We start from the raw sequence: 10757 nt of genomic DNA on the forward strand, positions 1-10757 counted from the left end.
TAGGGGCTGATCTGCTACTGTGTCATAGGCTGAAAACTGCGAGTATCTGATGCGGTAAGGGGCTGAAACCAAAAACGCTGATGGGCCCTGCTGCTAGCCAAAAACGCTAGGCTGATTTGGCTCTGCAATCCAAAAACGCTGGTTGGGCTGTCTTGGAAAAACGCTAGGGGAACTTGATGAATCTGCTGGCGATGGCAGGGATCTGCAAACGCTAGGGGCTGAAGATGGATGGCGATGGCTTGCTGTAGAAGGGATCGCCAAGGATGGTGTCAGGATGCAAAAACGCTAGGGGAGCCATGAGGGGGGGTACTGTTGAGAAGTTGCCTGTTGAGCGGGAAGCTTCTGCTGCCTCTTCTACCAGAAAGTGCTAACTTGGGTTTGCTTATATATTAACTTAGCAAAATTGCCCTACCTACTTTTGTTGGAAAGTCACTTAAAAATAATAAGTGAAAATAACCAAAAATAGGAAAATAGGCTAAATGCACTGGAAAATTCCCCTAACTGATGCTAGTGGATTTTGATGGGAATTTTGATGATCATGTTGTGTGCAACCGGAGGATATGCATCTATGCTAAGTGACTGGGCATGCACGGTCTACGAATAGACTCACAAAAGTGCCAGATCACTGCTAATCTAGACTTGACTGAACTGACTGAACCCTGCTGTGGTGTAGCTTGTCCACGGACACATAGGGTTGGGATGTGTCACGTGACAGCTGAAGCATTGGTAAGCCCAAAAGGCATCACCAAAAAACTCGAATAAACCGAAGGTCGTCCGAAAAGTTGTCTTGTAGACATCTCCCAACGCGATTCGCATCTAATGATATCCGCTCTTCGAATCGATCCTGCTGAAACAAGAGGATCCCTGAAGTCGGTCTAGAATATCATCGATCCTAAAAATTGGAAATCTGTTCTTGATGGTGATTTTGTTGAGAGCTCTATAGTCAATGCACATCCGTCTTTCTTCAAAACCAACAACACCAAAGAGCAGTAAGGTGAAGTACTCGGCTAGATAAGACCCTTTTCCAAAAGGTCTTTCACTTGGTTCATAATCTCTTCATTCTGGGCTCGGCTCACACGGTAAGGTGGCTGGTTCGGTGGTGTGCTTCCAGGTATCAGATCGATGGTATGATCCTCAGGACGAGTTGGTGGCAACTCGCCTGCCAAGCCCTCAGAAAAGCAATCGGCATGAGTGTGGAGAAAATCTTGGCGTTTTTTTTCAAGATCAGACATATTTATCCTATGATCGTCATTCAATTCTTTCAAAAAGATTGAGTGAACAAACAGACTGGATTTCATTTTAATTTTGAAACGGCCAAAGCTGATCCAATAGGGACAGACTCGCCCTTAAGTTTCACATCAAGTACAATGGTTCGGCCCTTTTCAATAGTCATAGTCGCTTTTCTCGCCCGATAGTCGACCACGGCGTTGTTCTTATGGTACCAGGGAATTCCCGGGAGGACATCACAACCTTCCAAGGGCATTATGTAGAAGTCCTCGTGCCCCAAATACCCCTGACAATGCAGCCGAAGTTTGCCAATGACAGGTGTAATGGCAACGTCTCTACCGAGTGCTGCTAGAACTGCCTCTACTTGTGGCCCCATCCGATAGGGTATAATCTCGAGTCGCGCCGCCAATTCAGGTGAAATGAAGTTGGGCTTGGCTCCTCCATCAAAGAAAATCAGGGTTCCTTGGTCTTTCACTTTGTCCCAAGCTCGGCAAAGTTCTATACTCTCATCAATCATGCTTGGGTGAGTACCCATGCAATCTGGAACCAATCCTACTTTCATCTTGCCTTTCCGTCCACGTTCCTCACCTACTTTTGAACTCTCTGGCCTTTCTTCATCTTGTTCTTTCTGTGCTTTTTTAGGGCACTTCATGGAGATGTGTCCTTGTTCCCCGCATCCAAAACAATTTTGAACTCTCTGGCCTTTCTTCATCTTGTTCTTTCTGTGCCTTTTTAGGGCACTTCGTGGAGATGTGTCCTTGTTCCCCTCTTTAATGTAGTTAGCTCTCTCTCGAGGAGTGAGCCGGGGTCGTGTATCCTTATCTTTCTGATCTTTGGGGACTCTTTTTCTTTCTACTTTCATTTTTAGAAGTCTATTCTGTTTTCTGCGTCATGATCTCATCTGTAGGGTAAGTCAAACTACATGAGTCTATGGCAAAGCCCCGTTTTGCATGACTCGTCAGTTCTTGAATAGAATCTGACTTTTGCTCTAAGCAGTGATCTCGGATCTCCGTAGGAAGTCCCAAGGTAAACAACATCTTCTTAAATAATGAAGCGGATAGAAAAGCGCTCCAAAATCTCTCGCAGTATGTGTCCAAGGTATCTTTCTTGGTCATCCGGAGATGGTTCCAAGCAGTTCGTATGTCACGTTCGTACTCTCGAGTCAACCAAGAAGAAATAAAAAGCCTTTTAAATTTCAACCATTTAACTAGTGCTTTCTTGTTCAATAGAAGAGTGGACCACCATGTTCGAGCATTTCCCTTGAAATGAGAGGTAGCCCTCCGAATCTTGGAGTGCTCTAAGTAATGCCCACCAGAGAGAGCTATATCAAACTGCTGTATAGAAATTCTTCTTCTTTGCATAGAATCTGTAATCATCGGAGTCCGAACTATCTAAAGACGAGTCCTCTGTAGAACTGCCAAAAACTGGGCGAAACTTAGGCTTCTTTGCCTTTTTCTTGCCATTTCCGAAGCTTTGCTTTTTGCTTCGCTTTTTTTCTTTCTTGTCTTCTTCACTCGAGTCAGAAGAGCTAGAAGAACTCTCAAAAGAAGAAGAAAAAGAAGAAGAATTGGATACTCCTTCAAATTGCACATGCTTCTTTTGCTTTCATGCCGAGGCACAAGTAGATTGATGACCCAAATAACCCGGGAAGTCAGTTCCTTTCTTCTGATTTTTGGCCTGCTTTTTGGCTTTGTTGGTTGCGTCAAAAAGCTCGGTAATCCGTGTATCAACCACCTCTTCTAATTCTTGCTCTGTAAACATTCTTGGAGTAGGAGATTTCTTGAGTGCCGGTTTTAGGGGTGGTTTTGTGGCCTTCCGCCACTGAGAGTGCACTTCATCGAAGGATATCTGAGTTAAAAATTTGGCAAATTTCGGATCCTTCGCAAGATTGATCATCGTCAACCAATTGTCGACACTGAATCTCTTCAATCTCCGCTTGAGTAGGCCGAGGCGGGCCGTACTCCTTGTGAGAATCTTCTTCATGATCTCCTCCCGCATCCTCAGACGCAGAGGAAGTCGACTCAACTCTGTATGAATCCATAAGTGTCGCGAGAAAAAGGATTAGATTTTTTGGTAGAAGAGAAATCGACCGCGCTCTGATACCACTGTAACAAACTTGGACATTCCAAGTCAAGATCCTACCGCGAAGATCCACTTCAAAACAATTCACAGTTCACAATTTGATTCGACGCGGCCCGGCGGAGTTCCGTACCTAGAGATATTGGCCCCAAAGACTTGCGCCCCTTTCGGTATTTCTTTTTTTATTAATCATGCTCAAAGTACAAGGGAGTGGGAGGGTTCTCACTCTCAGACTCTGCGTCCAGATGCTCTGCAGAGTGGGAGCCCTGCCCATCTATTTATTGATTCGAAGGGATGCCAAAAGCAAAGCCCAAAAAACTGCCATCTTTTAAAACAAAGGCTTAAAATAAAGCAAAGCCCAAAAGCTTCCCAAATTATGGCTTGCATAGAATTACTTGCGCAAAAGCAGCTGTCGTACAGTCCAGCGCAAAAAGCAAAATTCCGTACCAGCCTATCAACGCTTTTCTCGCCGCAAATCACAGAATCCATACACTGCCACGTCAGCCTGTCTACGAATTTTTCGGGACTGCCTACCAGGGAGAGTGTGTATCTGCTGCCACATCACCCATTTGTGACAGCATCTAGAGTTTTCAGTTTTCAGCCTTGACGCCGTCGTCGTCGACATAGTCATCGTCATCGTAGATCCCTATCTTGACGACGACACCTTTGTCGCCATCGTAGCGGATCCCGGACTTGACAACGACATCATCGTCATCATTGTCGCAGTCTCTAATCGTCGTCGTTGACATAGTCGTCATCAAGTACCATAGCATCAGCATCTCAACATTTAGTCATTGTATCAGCATTGTGCAAGAATAAAGAAAGTACTTGCTCTGGCAACATAGCACGGGGGCCCTTGAGGGTTGGGACCCGACATCCCTGTGTCCTCTCTTTTCTCTCTCTTTCTTTCAGTTCAGTTCAATTCTTTCAAGAAAAATAAAGTGTCCCTTGTGTTTATGTGCGAAGTACTAGATCCAAGCAAATCCTTATTCTCTTCCGCTGCACCTAACAATTTCCCATTTGAATTTCCCGTACTTTCACCTGGTCCAGAATTGTCAGGTAGGTTTGTCTGATTCTAGCGAGATTCGTCACTTGAATCCATGTGTAATCTCGGGTTCTTTATGGCTTATGCCCTGTAAGATAGAGCGATGAAGACAGGAGCACGCCCGATGCCCGTTGAATTAAGGGTGGGAGTGGCTAATAAGTCCAGAAATTGAGACACGAAGATTCTTTAATAGAATTGTGCTTTGAGAAAGACACGCGCCCAAAGCTTTGATACCACTGTTACAAACTTAGGCTCCCCAAGTCGAAACAGGCATGACACACGAGAGAATCACTTAAAAATACTTCACAATTTGATCACACTTTTAAAGCAAAGTCAACAAGGCTCGGCGTAGGTCCAGGCCCCAAGGTATTGGCCCCAAAATCTGGCGCTCCTTTCAGCATTTATTTTTGTATTAATGCTTGAGCAAAGTTACAACTCGCGTGGCCCCTCTGCTCTGTTGCTCATCAGCACACTGAGAGAAAGAGGGGCCTTGGGTTCTATTTAAAGGCCCTTGGCAAAGCAGTTACATGAAAAGCTGCAAACTCAAAAGCAATTGGCCCAAAAGCAACCAGTGAAAATCATAGAAATCCGTACCGCTGCCACGTGGCATATCAACGCAAAACACGGAGGTCAATAATGTTGCCACGTCAGCATGTCAACGCAATCTGCGGAGATCCTGCAAACTCAAAAGCAATTGGCCCAAAAGCAACCAGTGAAAATCATAGAAATCCGTACCGCTACCACGTGGCATATCAACGCAAAACACGGAGGTCAATAATGTTGCCACGTCAGCATGTCAACGCAATCTACGGAGATCCGTACGATTGTCCACGTTAGCATGTCAACGGGTTTTCCAGGCCTGCTGTCTGTACAATTCTACCACATTATCAATTTGTGACACCATGTTTGTGTGTTACCTTTTAGGTAAACGCGCCCTTCCTACCTTGGAGGACACGTGGCGCTTGCAGAAATTCCATAAACCTAGGATTCTGCACCAACCGAGAAAACACATTCACAGCGGCATATCCTCATCTAATTGCCTAGTCATATACCCTTAACCTTGTGGAGCATTCAAATCAACAAAGGATACAGACAAGGGTGGCCGTGAACTTTTGCCACGGGTGAACATTGGAGGAGAAACAGCCTGTCTGTCCTGTGAAGAGGAACACTCTTCCCTGCCGTCATTTGTCCTGTCAGCCATAGTGTAATTCCAAGTTCCTGTGTCTGTGTCTTCGCCGCAAACCAACCAAGGCCCACTCTTTAAGGAAAAAGTGATTCTGTCTCGACAGACAGAACCATGGAACCAGCCCGTAGGACGGTAAGACTTTAGCTTTCACCCGAATCTTTACTTTATAAACTTTGCTTGAACTTTACGACACAAAGGAACTCACGATTAAACCTGTGACTGAAATTAACACTTCAAACAAACCACGCCCTTGCAACTAGAGTGCTACCAAGCAAACAGCGAACACCTTGTAGGCCCCAAAGACTAGCGCCCCTTTCGGTATTTCTTTATTCTTATTGCAAATAGACGATCCGAACACTTTCATCTAACTCTCACCTGCTGTCCAAACCTGTCCATGGCTGTAATAGCAGGTTTTTGACCCAATTTCGCCAACAAAACGGCGCAAAACCTTCGTAGGTCAAAAGTACACGTCAAGGACACTTTCCCTTGAGATTTGGAAGCTTTCCAGTGAGGTGCGCGTCAATTTCAACGTGCTGTAATTCCCTGTTTTGTCACTATTAGGTGCCCAAAGCCCTATTTAAGCATCCTAAGGCTCCCTTGGCGATGTCCTATAGTTTAGGAGCGAAACCCTAAACCTGTAGAAAAACACGGTAGGTTGTAATTTTCTGTTTTGGATTCATTTTGGGTGGAGCGAACACGTCTACATGTGTCTCAGGTGCTCCCGCACGTAATGGGACAGTTCCCCTTTGAATCGGATGAGTTTTCAGAAAACTCTCCGATTTCGCTATCCTTCGCGTTGGAACTGTGTGCACCTGTGGGGGATTAGTAATTAGCTAATCCGGTACATGTTCAAAAGGCTCTTGCCTTGGCAAACACGCATAAAACCCCCAGAATTGTAGTCATCTGAGAAGCCCGACTAGTGGGGCATTACCATATGTGCAAAGGGGAGAGAGATGCGCGAGAGCAAATCGCACTGCAAGAGGCATGGGAGAAGGCAAGCTTTCCATTAAAGCTGTGATCACCTCACCCACTACTAACACACACTATAGTCACACTATGATAAAAATCAACCCTTCTCAATTTGGGCTCCCCCTCTTGGGATGAGTCTAGCAAATTTGTGTGGAGCACCATATGTCCAATTTGCCTCTTTTGAATTGATTCCCTAGTATCCACCAACTTATAAGTGTCGCGCAGGGCCTAAATGACCTTCGACTGAGCCTAGACAGTGTTGATTGGCCCGACCATCTTGTGGCGACCTGCCCTTCCCAACTGCAGGTGTAACTCTTGGTCGTCGACCATTTCACACTAGCCACACAATGTCCGGTCATTTGTGACTTCAAAAAGAGGGTCCCAAGAATTAAATAAAAATCAAGGGCAAGAAACCAGCAACTAAGGTTAGTGGTTGCCACATCCTCGTGACAATAGCACACTCAGCTCCAAGCCTAGGACTCAAGGGTACAATCGGGGTGTCGAGGCTCCAATATGCAGGGAGGGTGCAAATGTGCGGTGCTAGACTCAAGACTCAAGGCGCTAGACCATAGAAAGCGGATGATGATCTGATGTACCATGCTGGAACCAACCACACGTGTATGTATCATAAAGAGCCACCAACGGCTAGCAAAATATCCCAATCCAGCTAAGCCTATCTCCAAACTACGGTGGTGGTGGTCTACTCGACCACCACCCGTATCACTACCACGTGTCATTGCCCCAGCGAGAGTCCGTCTAGTGTAAACTCCAGTCAAACTGTAACTAACTGCCCTTCTTGTGCCAGTGGCATTGTAGCCCTGCTACAGTTCACCCACTGGGATTGGATTGCCCTTCATCTTCCCGCAGATGCGTAGTCGAAGGGGTGTCGTCTCTGTAGAATTCGTTGCTAGAACTCATGTGTGCAACAGACTAGATCTTCAAAACTAGTCTTCAAGTGGATCACCTATCCTTGATACTTGCAAGAAAATATATTATAAAAAGAAACAATGTATTTTATGTTTATCGATGAAAATACGTCTAGTACACCCGTATTATATGTCCCATCCCGTAACATAGCTACTATGGTTACAAGAGGCCTAAAAGAAGAGCCTCAAAAGCTAACGCTTCTAAAAGCAAATGCTCCCCAAAAACTGGTGCTAAATCTGGCCCAAAGTTGTCGTTGTTGTTCGTACATGCCACGTCAACAACTTGTGCTGGTCAGCCTGCCACATCAGCATCTTCGCAAGTCCCTTGTTTTTGGCCCTTCGTCTCTTGTCATTAATGGCTTACCTGCCTGCCATGCCATCCCACGTCAACAACTTGTGACACGTACTTGGAAGATTCACAATGCTTTTCATGTGAGTCTATTAAAACCTTTTAAAGGTGGTGCTAGAGGACAAGGAGCCCGAGAAGCAACTACAAGTAGAACGAAATATTAAGGTCCTTCTCGTCCATCTGCTTTGCATCATCAAGAGCTTGATAATTCTTGAACTTGGCCAAATATCTGTGGACCAGCTTACCCTTCACTTTCCTTTCTTTGTGTGCTAGGACCTGCTCAAGTAACCAAATACTTCTCACATACTAGAGCTTTACCTTGTGCAAAGATAAAAACACACATAATGCAAAAGTGACTGGTAAAGACAGCTAGTCTAAATAAGACAATAACGTTTTAAGAATCAATTGGCAGTACAAACACTGACCACATCGTATATAAAGCTGAACAGGTGGATTTAGCTTGAGCCTTAGGAGCCATCTTAAATCTCAAGACTTCCAGAACTACCAATGGAAAGTCAGATGTGGTAAAATATGCTTTCCTTGGCCAAGCAAAACAGAAACACAAGCAATGACACAGCTCTAAAATCCAAGCACAAAATCCAAGATACCTATTGCCCATCTTATTTTCCATCCAAACTATTGCTCTGCACAGGTGACAATAAACTAGATCCACGTTCTTATCATAAAAACATAATGTGCAGCAAAGAGAACTCATGCAACATCTCTTGAATACATATTATTGCAGAGAACCTTATCTCTCAAGTAGAACAGCCAGTAGTCACTATCCAGTGGCTTCAGCAGGAACCTCGAGCTCCATTGCAGCTCTCTCGCGAATTCTTCTTTCCATCTCAGGCCTAAAATGTCGAATCAAGCCCTGCACTGGCCAAGCTGCAGCATCACCAAGAGCACAAATGGTGTGCCCCTCAATCTGCTTCGTCAACTCCCATAACATGTCTATCTCCTCCAGGACTGCTTTTCCAGCTTTCATCCTTTCCATCATCATCCACAACCACCCTGTGCCCTCCCTGCATGGTGTGCATTGACCACAGCTTTCATGCTTGTAGAAATAAGAAAGGCGTGCAATTGCATCCACCACATCAGTGGACTTGTCCATCACAATCACGGCCGCAGTTCCGAGTCCAGTTTGTGCAGCCTTGAGTGCATCAAAATCCATCAATATGTCATCACACACATTTTTTGGAATGAGAGGCACCGAGGAACCTCCAGGTATAATGGCTAAAAGGTTGTCCCATCCACCTCTTACTCCTCCTGCATGCCTCTCAATAAGCTCCCGAAGAGGGATACTCATCTCCTCTTCCACTGTACAAGGTGTATTGACATGCCCTGATATGCAGAAAAGCTTAGTGCCTGAATTATTCTTGCGACCAAAGCTAGCAAACCATTCTGGACCTCTTCGCAAAATGGTCGGAGACACCGCCACTGTTTCCACATTTGTCACAGTGCTAGGGCAACCGTATAAACCTGTATTTGCTGGGAAAGGAGGCTTTAATCTAGGCTTTCCTTGCTTTCCTTCCAAACTTTCCAGAAGCGCTGTCTCTTCTCCACAAATGTAAGCTCCTGCCCCAAAATGCACGTGCACATCAAAATCATGGCCACTTCCGCAGGCATTGTTGCCAATATAGCCAGCCTCATAAGCTTCTTTTACAGCCTTTTCCAAGTTCTTTCTCTCATTGACGTACTCCCCTCGAATATAGATGTAAGCTGCACGGGCACGCATAGCCACGCCTGCAATCAGGCAGCCCTCAACGAGCTTGTGAGGGTCATGCCTCATAATTTCACGGTCCTTGCAAGTTCCAGGCTCACTTTCATCAGCATTAACAACCAAATAAGAAGGGCGGCCATCAGAAACTTTGGGCATAAAAGACCATTTGAGGCCAGAGGGGAAACCAGCACCACCGCGTCCCCGAAGCCCAGACTTTTTCATTTCATTAATGATCCAATCAGGGCCCTTAAGCACAAGATCCTTTGTTCTGTGCCAATCTCCCCGCGCAAGGGCACCTTTGAGAAAGGGGTCATGCTTGCCATACAAATTTGTGAAAATACGGTCCTCATCTTTGAGATTACCAAAATGGGTTTTCTCTGGCGGAGGGGAAGGGGGTGGGGCAGGGGGGGTTGGAGAGCTGGCCGCTTGAGTGACAGTACTTCCTGCTTGGGTGCTGAGCCATCTGCCCCTCGAAAGCTTGCGTGCGTGAAGAGCAATGTTTCCGACGTTTCTCATCAGATCCAACTCCTACATTTCATCGACATGAGCAAGAATCAAAACTGAAGGTACATACTGCAGACGATCTGAAACCGCTTAGCAACGAACCCTACCCCTCAAGTTCTGCAGGGCGGCGAAAACCAGAACATTGAAAGGTCGAGCGCAGAGACGTACCTTGTCTTCAGGCACATGCGTCCCCCGCGAGAGAGCGCCTCCCCGACAAAGCACCTGTTTTGAACCCAGAAAGAAATGCACCAACACATAAAGCAAGACTTGGGTGGCAAAGTATAGCCTCGTCACAGGGATCTAGGGCCCAAATTTGGGGGCGCGAGGCGGTTTTAATCTCAATCGTTGGATGTGAACATAGCGGGTGAATTTAATTGATGGTAGCAACATAAACATGGTACTTAGTTAACTTGGCATGAACAATACTTTTGCAAGAGAGAGAGTTTAGAGAACATGACAATAGTTGAGGACCGGATTCATACGGAGCCGGTCCCCCCTCCAATAGGCATTTATATTATAGTTTCTCCCATCAAGAGAGACTTGATACAATACAATCTTTGTGTTCCTTGTGACCTAGGTGATGCAAAAAAGATGAAAAGCTTCATGCATCACAAACATAACATAAACTTTGTAGAAAGCATTAACTATCCCCAGCCTCAGTCCTAAGGCCTCAAACACCATCGAAGGTGGAGAGAGCTAGCGGGGAATGAGGGTAGGGAAGAGGAAGAAGAAATATTCCATATGAGAAA

At 45.6% G+C, this 10757-nt stretch overlaps 1 protein-coding gene across 1 annotated transcript; it reads right to left on the minus strand.

Moving 5' to 3' along the window:
* Positions 1-8376: 8376 nt before the first annotated feature.
* Positions 8377-10307, minus strand: CI51 (51 kDa subunit of complex I). Its single transcript, XM_086525466.1, has 2 exons — positions 10177-10307; positions 8377-10032 (listed from the first exon to the last, which is right to left on the minus strand). The coding sequence occupies exon 2, from the start codon at positions 10018-10020 to the stop codon at positions 8563-8565; it is 1458 nt and encodes a 485-aa protein (XP_086381592.1). The 5' UTR covers positions 10021-10032; positions 10177-10307; the 3' UTR covers positions 8377-8562.
* Positions 10308-10757: the final 450 nt, after the last annotated feature.

This window comes from Adiantum capillus-veneris, chromosome 12, assembly GCF_014529385.1.
Source record: "Adiantum capillus-veneris isolate H3 chromosome 12, ASM1452938v2, whole genome shotgun sequence".
Classification (NCBI taxonomy): domain Eukaryota; kingdom Viridiplantae; phylum Streptophyta; class Polypodiopsida; order Polypodiales; family Pteridaceae; genus Adiantum; species Adiantum capillus-veneris.

Bases quoted from the DNA above. Each gene is read 5' to 3' on its own strand.
- CI51 (XM_086525466.1), bottom strand. From the start codon at position 10,020: ATGAGAAACGTCGGAAACATTGCTCTTCACGCACGCAAGCTTTCGAGG.